We start from the raw sequence: 19,517 nt of genomic DNA on the forward strand, positions 1-19,517 counted from the left end.
GCCTCCGCGCAACCTGGAGCTGAGGGGTCACTTTCATGAACTTGGCCTTACGCAGCTGGAAGGCCGAAGGAAGCCTTGCGTCGCTGCCCCCTGCTGGTCGGTCTCCACGCTGACACAGGCGCGCTTCCGTCTGCTTCTCCGGGACGAGGAAGCGCTGGGTGAGGTAGTCCAGCAGGTCAAGCACAATGTCCCTGGTTGTTGGGCGTGACGCTCGGGCCCGGACCGCTCGCCTCAGCGCACGCAGCTCCGCCGTAAGGTTGGCGTCAGTGACGTTTTTCAAAGCGGCCTGCATTTCTTGTCTGCGTGAAATAAAAGGTCCTGTCTTTACACGCACAGTAAAGGTCCTCTGAAATTAGAAGTGCCAGGACACTAATCAGGGGGGTTAATATTTTCAATTAAAACAATTTTAATTATGGCAAAGGAGCTCTTAAGAATGGCAAAGCCAAGAGACAAACTCATTATTCACAGTGCCAAGTTAGAAGGTACAGCAAAGCTCAGGTATGGGGTCATAGCTCACAGGACTGTAGATCAAAAGTTGAAAAGTAGAGTTGAGCTCATAAATAAGGGCAAGGTTCAAAAACAGGTGAAGTCAGCATTGTTGTCAGTACAGAAATTACATAAAAGGTTTCGTTATTAACTATTTCCTTTCTAACGGATACCAAAAACCGCTGGAAAATCCAACCAAACCAAGAACCAAAACCCAATTATTAAAACTATTTTATTAATTTCAAGAATTTACAGTCATTGTTTGCTCACATTTCTGTTATTTTCACAGCCACCTTCATATTGTTGAAAGCAGTAGCCTATGTATAAAACAAAGTAAGCAGTTGGATCCGCAACCAGCCAACTGTAGTCCAATAGGTGGAAACGGTCTGGCGCCATCTGGTGGCGAATACTGTGTACTGCGAGTGGAGCTTTTAACAGTGGAGCGCGAACTGGGTGTAAATGACATTTGTAGCGATTATTTCTCTGTTCGAGATCTGAGGGACCTTGATTCCGACAGCCGAAAGTTTTGTTCGACATTTTGCTTTAGTATCCTAATACAATACAACAATAAATAGCTTTTCTTTTTCTGCGGACTAGACTATTAAATGAGTCTTCAAAGGAGTCACTTTGGTACAGTGTTTATTATTATTAGTTAGCTTTTCTGTAAAGCAGCTTGCAATAGTTTACCCATTTGTACATCTGGGTAATTTTTGCTGGGACAATTCAGGCTAAGTATGTTGCTCAAGGCTACTGCAGTGGGAATGGGATTCAAAACTTGGGCCCTTACAGCTCCAACCACTACGCCACCTTCTGCGCATCTTGTTGATTCCTTTACGGTATCATAACCATATTGCAATCTTCTGTTTCATACTACCTTCAGTTGTTATGATCGAACCAAAAAATGTTAATGCTGTTGTGTAATGCAGGGTTCGTTATCGCAATTCATGCATAAATGAGAGCGTGGGTACGCAGTTCCCACAATGCAGTGCACCTCACGGTCTCTCTCATGGAGCTGCTTGGCACAGGCGTCGAATACGGTCTCATTTTATCGCTTCGCACCGAAAGTTGCCGGCCTGGGCGTGGCGTGAAAATCCAAACCGATTAATAATAAGTGGTATTAATAATTTCGGACGAGATTTTGAAAAACCGGGTGTCGGGAGCTCGAATAACAGGGGACGAGTTTACAGCAAAGAAACACAAACTCTGACAAATGCTGGCAGAGGAAGGGATTGTGGAGCAGTTATGTCGGTTTATATCTATATGCAGAGCTGATTTCCTGTCGCGGGGTGTGACATACTACTGTAAGCGCCACGTGGAGGGAATGCTCAGCACAGCGACAGCATGAGACAGGGACGTGCTGGGGACTGCAGTGGCGTGGGAGTGCTGAGCAGCCCCGTAGCTGTGAGTACTTCTCTAGTCAGCCGAAAGGGAGCGTTACTTCTCTGTTGACGCGGCCTTGTACAGCTTCGCTCCCAGCTCTTCCAAGAGGTCCCTTTTCTCCAAATTCTGGTACAGCATCGAGGGAACCTGGTCGATCCCGTACAGAAGTCCATAGAGACAGCCCGCGATGGAACCGGTGGCTCCGCCCTCTCCTGCAGGGAGCACCCGGGAGGAGAACATATCGGTTTATGTACATTCAGAGAGTTCTGCTAACTGACACACGAGCAACTCAGTCGCAGATCACGAAACCTGCGGGTCGCAAATATTTTAAAAATTAACGCGCAAGCTCATAAGGTCAAGCTTGCTGACAGGGATGGAGAGACTTAACACGATTGCGGCGAAAAGCCACAAACTACGGCTTCGATTTTTGTCAAACGGGAGAAGTGACTCGGTCTGATACATTTACTGTTTTTCCTACATCTTAATGTTCAGAGAAAGCCAAAAGCTGTCTTCGGCAGTCTTGGATGCGTAGCTGAAGGGACCCAGATGCTGTGTGTGTTGTGTGTGTCCTGGGGTCCATTCGTTGCTCTACATGGTTCTACAGCAGCCAAGGTATATGAAGCATCCTATGACGCAAACCTGGTGATGGTTCCATATTCCAAGATGATAATGCCTCCATACTCAGGCCGAGGAGGTTTCGCAGAGAAGTGGTTTCACCAACACCAGAATGTTAGATGGCTTTCCGTTGCCTTTGCGATCTCTGCATCCTAAATACGGATAGTTTTCTGAAGCACAAAGTGCAGAGCGACCTTCTATCTTCTTGACCCCTTGAAGAACCGGACGTTGCTCTCCGAAGAGTTTTCCGACTTGTATGAAAGCATTGTAAGGAGGACGGCTTCTGACAGCTGTATCGAAGGTGAATTACTTGATATACATATGTTGTTTTATTTTTCCTTCATTTTCCCATCCAGTTTTCAAATATTATCTATTATAGCTTTGTCTGAGGTGTTTAACAGCCTAAACGGAATAATTCAAGGAACATCTGTATTATCAGGCTGTTATCGACTGTTACATAATTTAAGTGACCGGAGATTTAAGGAGAAATCAAGATACAGACACACGCTGTGTGTTCTTTTCCACGTTTACGCTCATTCGCACTGTACCTCCATGGAACATCGCCCGCTTGCAGAGCTCGCTCCAGTCTGACCCGGAAGCCAGGAGGGCGTCGTAAGCGATCATGGGTGCGTCATGGCCCATGTGGCCGGCTCGACCCTCTGAACTCCAGCGCTTGTAAACCTGAGGAGGAGGAGCCAAGTCGCGTCACAGCGGGAGGGTGGGGCTTGGGGGGGTCTCTATCGACAAGGTCTCCAAAAAACCAGAGCTGGGGCTGAACATACATTGACAGTCCGACTGAAATTCTCCACACCTGTCACTGGAATGTGCATCCTGTTTCTGACTCAACACTTAGAAGTGTAGGCAACATTGGAGGAAACATCCATCCATCCATCCATCCTAAGTATCCACACACACACACATTGACTGAAACCACTTGTCCCAAGTGGGATTGCGGCAAGCCAGAGCCTAACCCGGCCACACAGGACACAAGGCCGGAGGGGGAGGGGACACACCCAGGACAGGACGCCAGTCTGTCACAAGGCACCCCAAGCGGGACTCGAACCCCCTACTCACCAGAGAGCAGGCCCAGGCCCAGACCACACCCCTTGCTTCTAAGTACCCATATAATTAAAAAGAGCAAGTTTAAAAGCTTTGGGGTCTGCACTAAACTGTCCATGCTTTTCTGTACATTTTGGTGCAACACTGTCCTGCTTTTGAGGTACAGTCTCCAATGTATTTAATGATGGTCTTAAGATTCAAAAGCCACCTAGAGACAATGGTGTAAAAAGTACTTGTATGCAGCTGGTAAGGTGAGCGTCCCGAGAGAAAACGTTTTGTTAAATTAGTTCTGAAGTACTTACATCAGGCCTTTTGTGGCACCGGGCACTCAAGCGAAACATGGATCTGATGATGAGCGGCGGAGAATAACCTCACTACCTTGAGCACTACGGGTTGTTTTGAAGGCCCCGGGATTGCATAGCGGTTAAGGTTCGATTCAAAGCCCGGGCGGTTCCTGCGCGCGTCACCTTGTCCGACTCCTCGGGATCATAGCGGTCGGGAAACGCTGCTTTGTTCTGGCTCTCATCCTCGATACCTCGCTCCTCCAGGTAGAACTGCCACTTTGCTACGAAGTAGAACCACTTCTCCTGGTACTCTGAGGGAGGAGAGACGCCCATGTAACGGATTCGTAACGAAAGTAAATGCGGACACAAGACAGCGTACCGCCTCTACTTCTCCTCGAGCCGTGGCTCCGAACATTCCCCTCCTCGTCTGTTTGGACTCACCCGCCATGTGTCGGATAGTCTTCCTACAATACTCCTCTGCCTTCGGGATCACTTTCATGAGGTCACGACCCCAGCGCACCGGTGGCTTGCCCTGCAGTGCATAGGATGCAAAGAGCGCGGTGCAAAGAGACCCCAGGAACCCTGCGGTACAGTCACACGGGGGGGGGGGGTCATGATGACTCTGGATTTGCTCACAGCACCCTGTTCCTTGCAAGTTCCGTCAGAGGGTAAGAAGGCTGCAGCTCACGCACGTCAGGACAAAGAAGGGGATGGCGGTCAGGGGTACCTGTGGGATGGTTGTGAGTCATGCGGCCCGTCTCAATGGCCACTTCCACCAGGTTGTCCAGTCGCTCCGGCTGCCAGTACCGCATCCCTACGCACATGGCCTTGGTGGCCGCGCCGCATCCGGACCCTGAAGACCGAACCAGAGGCAAGGAAAGAGAGACGTTAACAAACCCAAAGCGGAGACGGAACCGCACACCAGCTGGAAAAACAGACACACATTTACATTCATTCATTCTTTCATCTGTTTATTTACATTTATACATTTATTCATCACGCATTGATGAGACTCGCAGAAGAAGAACACCGGGAGCAGGAAGACACGGAAGGGAACAGGGCGCAGGCCCAGTGCCATGCTGGGGGTCCTGCATTCCGTTAAAATGATCAGCACTCGACACCTGCTCTTATTCGTTCTCCTCGCTGACCCTGAGCTGCCAGCTCACACGCACTGGGCGTGAGAGATTTGCGCAAGAGCCTTTTCGCGCACTCTTACGGCACACTCGTGATCCTACAGATAGTAATTTTAACAAGATTAATATGACATCACTCAGTCTAATCAGCAATATTGCGTAGATATTCAGTTGTGGGAGGTGCGGTGGCGCAGTGGGTTGGACCGGGTCCTGCTCTCCGGTGGGTCTGGGGTTCGAGTCCCGCTTGGGGTGCCTTGCAACGGACTGGCGTCCCGTCCTGGGTGTGTTGCTGGGTAGGCTCCGGTTCCCCGTGACCCCGTATGGGATGAGCGTTTCAGTTGTGTGCACACCACAGATAATACAAATGTCACAATAATCTATATTTAAAAGTACGGCATGATCTTCCAACAACAGTGTTTGACAGAATAAATAAATTAATTTAAATTAAACAATATACCTAGTTCTGAATCCTAGTAATTCCATGAAGAGAACAAGAGTGCTAATTACTCTTAAACTACATGGATCCCTGGTAAATATTCACACATACGTCTCCGAAGTGAGATTAAACCTCTTCAGGTGGATAGACTGACACACACACACACACACGCTCGCACAAGCGTCTGACGACACCTGACCTTTCTCATTAAAGGGCGTGTGCCACGCCAGCAGGTAGTTGTCGGGTTTGAGGTGCGCGCAGCCCTCCACGGTGCCGGGCTCCGGGGCACGACCCTGCAGGGACGCCATGGCCTGCACGTACAGCCGCACGAGCTCCCGGTACAGGTCATCCAGACACCAGAAGTCTGCGAGAGGAATGGAGCGACAGGGTGCTCCGTTAGCGCAGCAGCCGCACGCAGCCGCGAAGCGCTCCAGTGCTCTGGCTGCAGATGTCGCCCGAAACATATCTGCCGTATGAGGCCGGAGTTTGATCCGGCAGGACTTCATACGGCACTCTGCAGAAAACACGCATGTGAGCATTTGGATCCACCGTCGAGAGTTCCAGAACGAGGTGTGCGTGCGTGTGTGCGCATAAGTTGCTGGAAGCGGCAGCAGAGAGCCTTGCGTTTAAGGACTTGAGACGTCACCCTCGAACCAGTAAACTTTGACGAAAGGCTCTTACATTTACCTTTATTCATGGAACAAATGTTCTCAAACGTGACATGCAGCTCGCAGTCAGTCAGGTTGTCTCATGTCACTGCTTAGACCACAACACACGAAATGGGTGACTGCATACAGAACTGGCAGCGAGTACATTTTTCAAATTTAAAAACAGAGTACGCTAACAATAACTATATGAGTATCAGCGGCACAGTGAGTAGCGCTGCTGTCTCACAGCGCCTGGGTGGGGCGAGAGGACATGGGTTTGATCCCCACTCAGTCTTTGCATGTTCTCCCTGTGTCTGTGTGGGTTTCCCCCGGGTGCTCTGGTTTCCTCCCACAGTCCAAAGACATGCTGTTCAGATTCCCCCGTAGCGTGTGAGTGAGAGAGAGAGTGTGTTCCACTGATGTATGGATGAGTGACCCAGCGTAAGTTGAATATCTAGCAGCGTAAGTCACCACGGTGAAAAAGGTCTGGGCTGGTAACACTACATAGAGCTCGTTGGAAGTCTCTTTGGAGAAAAGTGTCTACTAAATAAGTGTAATGTACATTTGCGGAGTAGACAGGAGAGTGGAGAGAACTGAGCTGGAAAGAGATGTGTTTTGAGGCCCTTCTTTAATGTTGAGAGGGATTCAGCAGTTCTGAGCGGGAGTGGGAATCTTCAACGTCAAAAAACTTACTGCTGCATTAATATAATGTAAACAGCTGGGTAAATAGACAGCCATAGTGCGCAAAGGCTTGATTAAAGCACATCCTTTGCTCCAACCAGTGCAAGTCATTAAACTGCACACCATAGTTACAGTTTAGAGGACACCTAGAGCACACCGGTGTCTTTAGATGCCCAGAGACTTCTTCGCAGTACAGCCCGAACCCTAAGCGCACCACGCAGAGAGGTGCGGTCTCACCGACACACAAGACCACGCTCACTCCTCCGGCTATTTCTGTCAGCTTACTGCTGGAAGCGTTACGTGGCGGCAGTCGAGGCACAGCAGCGCTCTCCGTTGGCGGCAGGATGCCTGTCTGCCCCCCAGATAAGCGCCAGCTCATGGGCTAAGTTTAGCTGCGGCCGCACAGAGGGCTGCTGGGAATCTTTCCGGACATCAGGGGGGTCCGCCGGGAGCCGGGAGCAGAGCCTCTTTTTCGGCAGCCGCACGCAGAGGAGGATTACGGTTGTAATTTAGGACCAGGAGGGATGATAGTGTTCGTGGTTGGGGGGTTGCGGGGAGTAGGACCACTTGGGCAGGTTGCGGGTCGGTGGGTGGAGGGGAGATTCGTACCTTAGATGCAGTATTCCGCACATCGCCGGTACTGCGCTACCGTGAAAACCCGAGATCCAGAACCGGTTGCGTGCATCATAAAGCGCTTAATGAACGAAGGTAATATTTACAGCGGCAGACATTTCTCAGTAGGACGAACGCTTTGTGCAAGAAGCTCCGTAGGTTATTCTTAGTTGAGCGCTGCGACGGCCGACCGGCTCCTCCGCGAATTTAAATCGGACACGAGCAAAATTCAGCGTTGTATTATACGTACGTTACATTATAGATTAGCTCACTGTAGGTCCCGTCTCTGTCCGTTGCGCGTGTGTGATTTATCCCTTTTTCCAGGTGCTCACTGGACTGGAATGAGAAAAAGCAGAGGCCTGATCCCAGAAGCTCTCCTCACGTCCTTTTACCAGCCCTGCTTTACCTTGAACTTCAGCCAAAGAGAAGAACAATACGGACGGCAGCATACATCTGCATGTTTGGACCAGGCTAGACTGTCAGCAAGTGCAGCAGGGCGTTCTCTTTCTCAACACGCTTATTTCGAGTTTTTTTTTTTCTTTTTTTTCTTTTTTTGGAGTAGCACTAAAATAATAGCATACCGATTCATTTTTTTGTTGCATTGAAATCGGCTCAAAAGTGCAATAATATATTTGTTCATTTAGCTGATGCTTTCCTGCTAAGTGACTTGCGACGATTTACCTATTTATACAGCTGGATCATTTTTACCGGATCGATACCGTGCTTATGAGCATCACAGCAGATGGTGGGATTCGAACGTGTGACCTTTGAGTCCAGAGGGAGCGGCTCTGCCCAATACACCTCCAGCTGCCCTTGATTCATATATTGTTTGCCCCCTCCACTGTGAACTCTTAACAGGAGTTGGTACTTGACCAGAATTTAGTACGCTTCGGACCGGTGCATTACCGATCTTACCTCGACTGAACGTTTCTCTGCAACATGTGATTAAGTTATATCTATTCAGCCTCTTTTTGACCAGGCAAGTCCTTTGAGGATGAAAAGTCTTTTTGCAAAGGGGATCTGGCTTTGCAATTTCCTAAACTTGACAGCTCTCACTAATAAGCGAACTAGTCTCACAAATGAAACCCTTAGCAATCTGGTATGCAATCTTTGGTGATTTCACCTTCTAGAATGTTCTTTAGGATTCTCATTCCTTCGGTGTAGAAGTGCCCTGATCTCTGCGGACGTTCTTTTCACCGTTCACGTTTGTTCTCACCTGTGATGAGTGCTTCGGCAGTAGTCATGTGCATCAGTGTCCGGTCACTCAGAGGCCAGTTTTCGGTATCCAGCTTCAACGCCCCAAGTCCTCCTAGCGATGAAAGCTCCTGCTGGATCTGCTGGCCAGAAGTGCAGCTCTCCCACCGACCTTTGCGGTACCCCAAGGCATCTCCCACACCACCGAGCACCACGCCCGCTTGAAACTTCTCCATCTCGGCCTCCTACCGGAAAACTACCAGCAAAGCCTTCCAAACGGGTCCTCGCCCTACTCAGACACCGTTGGACCTTGTGTGTCAAGCATGCGTGCACACACACCTTCCAGCTCCAGTTTATACCTGCCTCTGACCTTCTAACACTTGTTGCTGCCCAGATATCCCTTTGTCTCCTTACACTGGGATTTAAACTCCGACTCACCCTCTCGGTACTCTCACATCCACTGCTCCGTTCTTCCCGACCCCCTCGCACTTCACTCCATAACTCTCTCTATTTCACCCTCATTGCATACAGTCAAAACTCCCCTCCCCCTCGTGAGTTTCTCCCAGCCACCCTTTATCAGCAGACTCTTTGTGTGGCACCATAGTGGGTTGTATCAGTGTATGGAGCGTGCTGGTATCAGGTATCTCCTAAAAAGGCAATCCCCACTGGACCAGGCTGGAAGGGAAGCAGCCAGCTGGTCCTCTCTCAGTGCTGAAACCTATCTACCACGATGGATAAGAATGGATCATTACCAAACCATGCCCTCACTTCCCTACACCTCACAGACAGGTTCGACGTACCCACCGCACGATTTAATGTTCAGTTCTCACTCGAGCAACTTTATTATATCTCAAACTTTTCTGGGCATCCCTCTTTAAAAGAGAAAAGTCCTACAGAATTGTTCTTCCCAGCAACGCCTCCTTTTCTGCTGAAGCTTCAGTGAAATATCCTTCTATGAGAACAGAGCAGCAGTACTCCACTATGACAGTCTTAGCATGTTGAAATACAGCTACAGCTGATTAATCTCTTTTCAGCTTCGGTCACTCCAAGTGATTTGTGGATTAAACACTACGTAAGCAACAGAATTCTCCATGGAAACAAACAAAAAAAAAAAAAAAACCCAGAGAATAACATTTTGAAAAAGAAAAACTTTTATTTGCAAAAGCATTAATATGGCCAATGAGATGTAATGCCCCTTGTTTCCCATTGAGGACGCTGCACATTAGTCACCTCACCGGGCCAAGCAGTCATGGCCAACAGCTATAACTTTCTCCCCATGAGAAGCAGGATGTCTTGACAGTTGCCTATGAATTAGAGGAAAACCAAAACATCTTAGAGGAGATTGCGTCTCAAGGACTGAAAGATTAGCTTGGATTTGACAGTATTGCAAGTTTACCCCCACAGCTAAAATCACAGGCACCGTCAACATTTTTTGCACTCTCATATCTGTGACTATCTGAGACAGTCCGATGTTTATACAGCAGTAAACATATTTTAGTTTTAAATTGTGTAAAATCCCAACATAGCTTTATTTCAACGATCAAATTCCTGCATAACAGCATTTCGTAAGTGAGGCCCTTGGTGTGCAGGGACAGGTGGGAGTATGGAGGGGCAGGGAAAGAGCATCATGGGTAAGTCAGCTCACACCACAGCACCACCTTGTGGTCATACCCCATTTCTGCAGCAAGGTCAGTCTCAAGGTCAATCTCTCCCCATTTTCCTGAGCAATGCCAAGCAGAGCACACGCATGCACAAATTCACACACAACACAGGCAGAGTTGCAATAAACACCTGCGTGGGAGGGGGGGGAAAAAAAAAAAACAACGGTCTAATTATATTTCAAACCTTTAAACCACATTATACATATGCATATTTCCAAATTCATATAACCCACTTCTTAGCATCAAAAGCAAACCACAATGACACCAGTATTAAAATGATCCTTCAGAGTAAGTCAGTCAGACAAGTGCTATTTTTTGAGTCAATCATCATTGATTATGCCTGCTAAAATGGAGAGCAAAACAATATCCCCCCAGTTTCATTGTAAATCACACGCAAACATTATTCAATCCTGTGTGAGCAACAGTGTAGGTTAGTTCGGCCGCAGAACACCTTTACTTAGCCATCTGCTGAGATGTACATCGCTTTGGAGAAAAAGCGTCTGCTAAATGAATAAATGTAAATGTAAATGCAACAGACAGAGACCATCTGCACACCAGTGGCATCATCATTATGTTTTAAGACTGTGTTGTACTTACTCCAGTTACTGAAGGATAAAAATACTGAAAGGCTTTTGCTCGTCAAGGCACTGTACCCTCTTCATTCTTACAGATATCCCAAATCTCACACCACTTGCACTTGTAGCATTTGATTTGGTCAAAACAAGAGAATCATAACATTTCATCAAATTTGACACATGGTTTCATCAGATTGATTACACAGAGTATTCGCCACTTCAACAAGGACATTAGATAGATGCTACAGGCATTACAGAACCATACATGACTATGGGTCTTAAATGTATTCACTTCTGTCCAGTAACTTATGTCCATTTTTTTTTTTAAGAAGCTGCTGTTGCAGTCTTAAAATGTCAGTATAAAACTCAACAATTGATTAGCTATTTATTCTGGACCGAGGCTGTATTTGTCTGAATATCGCCATTCCTCTGCTAAACGTTAGCATGCAAACGGATATATGGCAGAACCGTGTTTTGCATCTTCAAGGGCCATTAAGCACAATCAAGGAGCTCTTTCAGAGCTCAAACCACAACACTGGATGAATTATACCAAACATATGGAGCATTTGTGTGCAAGTTTGCTCACAGAATAGAGACACTGCTTCTCCCCATGCTGGGACTGGGTGGACAGGCAGGTAGGCAAAAAGGAGTGGAGTGTGCAGAAAGAAAGCAGATCAGACAAAAGGCATCCTCCAGCTTCTCCGTGTGCTGAGAGCGTCCGTAGGGACGGGTTCTCACCTCACACACTGAAGGACAACTCTAGTCAACAGCTATAAATTCATGGGTTACTTTATAAATAGCAGAACGTGCATTCAGGACTTCAGACGGGCACTAAAGCGCCGCATTAGTCACAGACTTAAACCCTGTCAAGGTGGATAACGTGTCTGCTTTAAACTCCAAAAACCAGTGTTTCGTTTTTGGTTTTCTCCTCTCTGCGAGTAGTTTCCAGCCACAAACAGATTACATACATCCCTCCTTCACATGTTGACATTTTGTTTCTGGTGGAAACAAAGACATCCTTAGATTCAGTGGCTGCTATGAACAAATTACCAACTCATAATGGACTTTTCAGACAAGTGGCACCAGGCACTTCATCAGCCATGGAGAAAGCTGGAGACCTCAGCTCTCGAGCAAACAACGCTTCAACACCACTCTATTACGGTTATTTTGCAAAACTGTATTCAGTTAAATAATATATGGACACCAGGCCATGCCTGTAGTTGTCTGGCTCCCATTCAGCTGACATTTACAGAGGAAAGCAGCACTAAAGCAAATCAAAAGAAAATTAAGCATAATACAGTTTAATTTACACCACAAATATTCACCTTTCATACTTGTATGGTACATAAAATATGTATACTATATATATAAAATATATAATATACATGCATTCACACACACACACACACACATATATATTTATACACACAAAGATATATAGATAGTTCTCTCTACATACTTCTATAGATACAGTATAATACAACTGTAGTAAAAGAGTTTCTGCTGGTGATGTGCCATTAACTCAAGTGGTAGTGGCGCTCTCATTGTCTTTGCTGTGTCATTGTAAAGCAAATGGATCTGTCCTTTGACCACTCAGAAATAGAAAATAGAAAAAAAACACATGCAGAATCTATTTTATAAACCCATTTCCACTTAAGTTTGCTTTGTTATTCATTTTGTCTTTATCAAAGCAGATGCAGTTATTGGTGGGAGGGGTGGGGCCCGCCTGAAGGAGTCCCCTGGTATATGTAGTTGACAATGATGCCAGCTCCAAAGAGGTGTTTGGGGAGCCTCAAAAGGGGGTTCAAGCGCTAGGTTCTTGTTGATAATAGCAACAGCTGCAGTTGGGATGGTACAGGCCAAAAAAAACTCTTCCTTTACCTCTTACTATATTCCCCAGTTTGGTAGTGGTCTTGTAGTCTTGGCTCCACCCCCTCACCTGACACATGGCGATGCAGTCTCAAAACTTTAAAATGCTTTTTTTCTTTCCTTTTTGAGATGTCTTTAAAAAAAGCAAACAAACAAAAAAGGTGTATAGAGTGAACACACAGGCCAGGGCCTATCCAGAGCTGAGCAGTCATTATACAGTTTTGCGCTTGCCCCCAGTGACAATTGGCCGTGCAAACTCCACAAAGTCATCTATAAGGACAGGCCATGCCCCTGAAAGGAGAAAGACAACAAATGGTCAGCTTAGTGCTTCTTCTGAAAACACTTATTCTAATATCAGCAATGACGCCCCCTTGAGGCAGTCAGGTGAACATGGCTCCACCATTGCAACCCACCTGCACTGCTGCCCTATATACAGTTTGGACAGACAGACACAAAACTTTACTAAACCCAAAGAAAATTGCAGGTATATAATGTAAATTAAGGATATGACCAGTGAAACAGGTTTTTTTTCTTTTTAACTGCTTGAACAAGAAAGATAAGCTGAATTGCTCTGGTAAATAAAATACTGCAAGGCACTTTCAATAAAAGTGTGCACTAATAGCAATAACAAGAATTCTTGAACCAACATGAAGACTCACCTTCCTCATCATAGTTTGACATATCGTCAGCGATCATATTCCCAAAGTCCAAGAGCAAGTTCCACGTGTCTCTGGGAATCGAGCGTTTGTGATGTTCCTTACAATAAAAAAGGAAGAAATCAGCAGAGAAACAAAACAAAACTGAAAGTGCCAGTGGAAACATTTACATTTATTCATTTAGCAGACGCTTTTTTCCAAAGCGACATACATCTCAGCAAAAGTACAATTTATGCATTACATTAAGAGAAAGTGACATAGCTGCAGACATGTGACTCAAGTAAACCTAATTTGTTGCCAACCACTTGCTGCACTGAGGTTCATCGTTAAACCAGGTGCATAAAACACAAGATAGACAAATCCTGATACCTTCCATGTTTACCACTATAATGGTATCCAAACAGTTCATGGCCAGACTGGTACAGATGGAGAAGTATAATCATCAGCCTCTAGCATTTCTCTCTACTTTTATTTTTACATGGCTAGATTTTCCTTTTAAAATGTGAAAGTGAAGAAAGTAGCTTGGAACAAGAAAACTCTAAATAATTTGAGAGAAATGATTTAAACAGCACCAAAGTTCTGTTTCCAAAACTCAGTACATATTCTCCATGTATCATTTTTAAACTGGAGCACCATGATGAGTTACTGATACAGACAATGCTGCTCCCTGCAAAACATAGAAGGTAAAAGTTTTCTGATAAGTGCCTTTATAGAAGAAGTGATATGGCAACATTTTTGTATTATCATATGATGTTCCAAGACCCATATTATTCTGTTACTTTATTTCAATATTCAGCAATGAATAAGTATTCTGCCCAGTAATCAAACAGGTACACTCGGCCCTCACGTAACTAGGTCCGGTACAAAGAAAACCCACTAACAGCTTCGGAAAACGTATACCCTCTTCCATACAATGGGTTTATTATTCAGCAGAACAGCATTTTTGCCCTGTTTACAAGTAAATTATTCACTATCTACTATATCTTTCACTGTGCAACATAAGTGGACACTGCTCTTTCCACAACACAACCAACTGCTGTACTTCCTATTTACTATCACATTCAGAGTCTTAGCCAACCACAAGCCTTGAGTGTATGAAGGTGAAAGGGGACACAGCGGCCCTGTGTACATGACCTCCATGGTCTGCAACAGGCAGCATAATTTATTCACATCCTCAGTGTAAGTATCATAAATACCAGATTCAAAACTTTATGTAGTGATGCTTTTCTCCAAAGAGACTTAAATGTTAAGCTACTGATGATGAATGATTTACCCATTTCCACAGAAAGGTAACTTTTATTGCAGCAATTCAGGGAAAATACCTTGCTCAAGGGTACTACAGCAGGAAAGAGGGCAGATACCTGTTAGTCATAGTACCACCACAGCACTGTGTCCACATGCTTAGCAGAATGAAAGACATGGATAGTGATCTTGATAAATTTATTCCTTTGTCTCTTGTATCTATGAGACAAATTTCCAGTGTCTCCGCTCCCTATATAGACTGGTTATTACTCAATGGTTATTGATAACGGACAAATTAATAAAAATTTAAAAGACAAGCAATAAATAAATGTGTTACAATTTATACAATATATTGGTGTTTTTAGTTTTTAAAAAAAAAAAAAATCTTTAAATTTGGCAACTTAATTCATTTTAGCTCACATTATTTTGTCCAGGGACTGTTTTTTGCCCCCATAAGAAATAATGGTAATTTGACATCCTTCACAATGGGAATTAATCTGCGTGTGAGTTCACAGAATTCACCCCTTTATGTGAATAATGGGTGGACTTTGCCCAGAGAAATGACTAACTAATGATCATAATATGAGTATGCATTCTTACAACTCAAACAACAATCACTTCTACACATTAACTGAAAACATGCTTTTTGGATAGAGGACAAATAATGTGAACAACCTCACTCATGCAAACTGATTTTTTCCTTGTTTCTTTCAAGCCACAGCTCTCAGTACCTTATTCCAGGTGGGCTTACAACACTTTTACATCTCCCACACAACTGGACACAGACTCACCAAGAGAAATCTGTTCCAGAGGTCTAGGAACTTGAATCGGCCATTCAGAACTAGATTCCAGTAGGCAACTGCCATCTCTAGGTCTGAAACATGAATAGCAATAATCAGACCATCACAGCTTGCTTCCCCAGATCAGAGCTGAGGTTTAAACAAACATCAGCAGGAGCAATAATCTGAATATTCGAGTAAAGTACTATCAACCTGTTTTAGAAAAGTGGTTTGTTCATCAGGAATGCTGGTTCAGCAAAGAAGAAAGCTCACATCTCCTCACCAACATACTGGTGAGCTTCATGAGCTTTACTATGGACTTAAATTTTTATTAAACACTTCTATGAAGGCAAAGTGAGCTAACAGCTATCCCTGGACAGAAGACCAAAGCAGTTTTTTTAATTCCAAGACATCACTGTTCATTCCAACCAATCAGTGTCAGTAACGGCAGCTCACCTAAACCCTTCTGTCCCGGGTTCTTTGCAAAGTTGAAAGTGAATTGATAAAAGTCTTTGAATTTTGCGCTGTCTTTGAGCTCCTGTTCTAATCTGGGAAGGATCGCCTTGAGCTTTTCTGTGCTGTCACAACTGGAGAGGGAGAGAGAGAATGAGAGAGAATGAGACAGAGTGAGAGAGCGGAAGGTGTGATGATGACAGGCCAAGCAAGGCACTGTGAGAATATTAGCAACACACCAACAAATACCATACACACACACCAGTAAAACACACCCCTGCACACAAATCATAATCACATACATTTTGCAAAATATATCAAACTTCACATTACTTTACAGGCTATTTTAATTGAAATGATAAAAAAGGGAATTGCTAATTTGAAAAAATAATTAATGAACATGATGGACAGGATCCCTGCACTGACATATCCTGTTCACACACAATACATGGAGGCCCACAGATCTGCTGTCTAAATCTAAATCAGTCCGAAAAGATGACAATACTCTCAAAGGGATGCCTGTGACACGCTACACCATTGTACACAAAGTCTTCATAAGAGGACATCCCTTGCTCTAAACAATGCAAGTAATTAAACTGTACACCATATCTACAATTTACAGTACACTTATAGCATACTAGTGTCTTTAAATCACCAGAGATTTCTCTGCAGTATTGCCCGAACCGTAAGCTTTTTCTTCATTTGCATTTTGCTTGGACTAGCATCAAATTTGTCTGCTCCCAGCAGGTCCAACAAAATTCAGGCTTTGACTTTAATGCACGACAGTTTCAGATTTTAAACCATCTGTATTCAATTTATCAGTTTAAATATTAGAACATTTTCTCAATCATCATGAAAATGTGCTTATCAGATATATCATGTTAGGTCTCAACACAAAAGAGGGAAATTTACGCCCAAAACCTGCATGCTAGTCATTCCAGGAAAAAGCAGATGCAGCGCACCCCAGCTCCGTCATGCCATCCAGGAACTCCTTCCTGCTGAACTCGCACTGTGTGGCAGCTCGAAACTTCCAGGCCACCACCAGAACACTCATACTGGCCGGGTCCAAGTTGAGGTCATCACAGAACTGCTGAATCCCATCAATCCCAATCTTATTCTCATCCTGGGGATCTGAGCAGAACACCAGCTTTCATACACACCAGACACAGATTGTACCCAGCCAAAGTCAAACGTTACATTGTATACACACATTAAAATCAGCAGTATTAAATAAACCAAAGGGAAAGAGAAAAATTTTCTCCAGTTACTTAAACATTACCAATTTCACCCTGCAGGCATAACTGTTCTGTGCAAAATGCATAACAAACACAGAATTTATTCTCTTCCTATGTATGATTACATCTATGTATTGGATACAGGTGTCTTACGCTCCATTAAAATGTAAACATACAAAGGAACAGAATAGATTACAATTTTAGCAACTCAACTTTATATTTTACAAATTATATTCTCATTCTGGGGGGTGCGGTGGCAAAGTGGGTTGGACCGGGTCCTGCTCTCCGGTGGGTCTGGGGTTCGAGTCCTGCTTGGGGTGCCTTGCGACGGACTGACGTCCCATCCTGGGTGTGTCCCCTCCCCCTCCGGCCTTACGCCCTGAGTTGCCGGGTTAGGCTCCGGTTCCCCGCGGCCCCGTATGGGACAAGCGGTTCAGAAAGTGTGTGTGTGTATTCTCATTCTTATTCAATCAAACTTTTTCTCTTTTTATCAGACATAACTAACAAAAGCAGTGTTGAACAGAATGGAGAGGGGGGAATCTCACTTGCCTTTATATCGATTGTACAGCTGTTCAAGCTTCTTCCTGTCCACCGAGTTTTTCATGGATTCTTTGTAATAGAGGTCAGGGTTGTGAAAGTAATTGTCTGTGGCCACCTCTAGTTTCCAGTCATTCTGTGTCAGGCAGTACACGGCTGTCTTCTCCCCGGCCTGCGTGAAGGCCATAAATTGGCGAATCTTGTCCTTCTGTGACGATTTCAACTTATGCTGCAGAGACATAGAGCAAGAACACACAAACACACCCACGATGAGTCTGCACTGCAGTTCATTTTATAACTCAGAGACAGTGTATGTGTGTGTGACACAGTAGTAACTGTCAAACTTTACAAACACTATGTATTTTAGACGTCATGCTTTTGCTATTTTCTTACCATCTGGGACACTGCTGAGCCAGTTAATGCTTAAGATTGTTAAGTTACACCTCACTTATTACAATACTTCAAGTTAGAGTTGGTTTGTGGGACCTCAGACATCTTCTGCATTCAGAAAAGAATGAGTGACTGGTCAGTAGTGGAGCCTATTTCTTTCCTATGTGACCTCTAAAATCATTACTGCGCTAAGAGCAACAGAGCAAAATCTCTGCTCTGTTGATCGGTAAACATACAGCTTCGACAGCTTTCGAATCTCACTAATTTTTCAACCAGCTCAAGAGCTCAGGTTAAAAAAAAAAAAAAAAGAGGTACGACCAGACATGGTAGACCAGAGTGTCTGCACAACCCAAGTGCTTGCGGTATGTTTTGCTACATAAGAAAGCGTACAAGTTGTGATCAAAGTGACTGACATTTCTCCACGGGTCCATAAAAACTGAGAAAAGGACCGTGTCCTCATCACAACAGTCAGTCTTTAATCTGAAATCCATAGTACTTGACTGTGAGGTTGACAGCTGCATAACAAACAAGGACTCAATTTCACATTGCTACAATGCATTTTGCATTAAATTATCTTGTTCAAAATACGATTGAAACACATTAATAAAAACCACCCGAACAGCACAATTTGTACACCTAAAACTAGGTCCCACGACACATAAGTATACATTTTTGAGGAGTGCACATGTAACATGAAACATAAAATGATGAATACAGTTTGTGATGACTTTAGAATTTAGAGCAATTACTATTATTTTCAAGGATGTAATAAACTATAGAATGGCAAAGGTGCGAAGACGTCCACGCAACACACAGTCAGTGGTGATGCTGAACAGAAGGTGATCAGATATTGGGCCGACATTGATCCAATGTCCGATAGAAGCTCGTGATGATCAGATAGATACACGAAAAAGTTGATGATCAGGTGGACGACACAAGGACGACGACGAGAGGCTCGAAGACAATGAATGATCACACATCATGCACGAGCGGAGGGATGGCAGGAGATGATGAGATGCGGGACAGATGAGCAGGTGCACGGATGCCGCGGATAGTGATGCAGAAACGCGCCGGGTGGTGCGAGTCTCGCGGCTCCCGCTCGCGGCTCCGCCGTGCCGAAAGCAAGCGAAGCGGTCGTGTGGGGCTCGTTTCCCTCTTGTCCTACTTACTCGCACGGCTCCGCCAGCCCAAGTCGAACGCGTCCCAGTTAACCTGCTGCCTACGCGGCCGGACAGCTCTGGTGTCCCCCGCTTGGCTGGCTCAAAGACCAAAAAGGGAAAGGAACGTGAGGAGCGACCGCATAAGTCAGCGCTCAAAATACCACTACCAACTCTGTGACCTTCCCTTCCTTTTCACTCAGTCTCAAACTGACACAGTAAAACACACTGACACTGCGACATTGACACGGGACACGGCGCACACGCCGCCACCAGTTCCCTCGCGGCACACCCCGACCCTCAGCCTGACGCCACACCTCGCCGCAGAGGTTTATTTGTCCGTTTGGTTCACTATTTTGATCGTACCTACCATTTTCTCACCCGCTTGTTTGACCAACTTGATAGCTGGTAGCTCCACATGCGCGTGCGCGGTAGC

At 45.2% G+C, this 19,517-nt stretch overlaps 2 protein-coding genes across 4 annotated transcripts; both read right to left on the minus strand.

Moving 5' to 3' along the window:
* Positions 1-1,920: 1,920 nt before the first annotated feature.
* adprhl1 (ADP-ribosylhydrolase like 1) lies at positions 1,921-8,782 on the minus strand. The gene is made up of 7 exons (XM_018758269.2): positions 8,550-8,782; positions 5,593-5,757; positions 4,552-4,677; positions 4,266-4,406; positions 4,008-4,135; positions 3,030-3,162; positions 1,921-2,078 (listed from the first exon to the last, which is right to left on the minus strand). Exons 1-7 carry the CDS (start codon positions 8,761-8,763, stop codon positions 1,921-1,923), a joined length of 1,065 nt encoding a protein of 354 aa, XP_018613785.2. The 5' UTR covers positions 8,764-8,782.
* Positions 8,783-9,705: 923 nt separating this feature from the next.
* On the minus strand, positions 9,706-19,517 carry dcun1d2b (DCN1, defective in cullin neddylation 1, domain containing 2b). 3 transcript variants are annotated; one of them, XM_018759462.2, is made up of 8 exons: positions 19,452-19,489; positions 19,094-19,179; positions 17,547-17,763; positions 16,725-16,893; positions 15,766-15,896; positions 15,322-15,404; positions 13,292-13,388; positions 9,706-12,923 (listed from the first exon to the last, which is right to left on the minus strand). In XM_018759462.2, the coding sequence occupies exons 3-8, from the start codon at positions 17,719-17,721 to the stop codon at positions 12,844-12,846; spliced, it is 735 nt and encodes a 244-aa protein (XP_018614978.1). In that variant the 5' UTR covers positions 17,722-17,763; positions 19,094-19,179; positions 19,452-19,489; the 3' UTR covers positions 9,706-12,843. The 3 variants fall into 3 exon arrangements, with proteins under 3 accessions (XP_018614978.1, XP_018614969.1, XP_018614959.1); XM_018759453.2 differs by lacking the exon at positions 19,094-19,179 and having other exon boundaries at positions 19,452-19,517; XM_018759443.2 differs by lacking the exons at positions 19,094-19,179; positions 19,452-19,489 and having other exon boundaries at positions 17,547-17,775.

This window comes from Scleropages formosus, chromosome 12, assembly GCF_900964775.1.
Source record: "Scleropages formosus chromosome 12, fSclFor1.1, whole genome shotgun sequence".
NCBI classification, from domain to species: Eukaryota; Metazoa; Chordata; class Actinopteri; order Osteoglossiformes; family Osteoglossidae; genus Scleropages; species Scleropages formosus.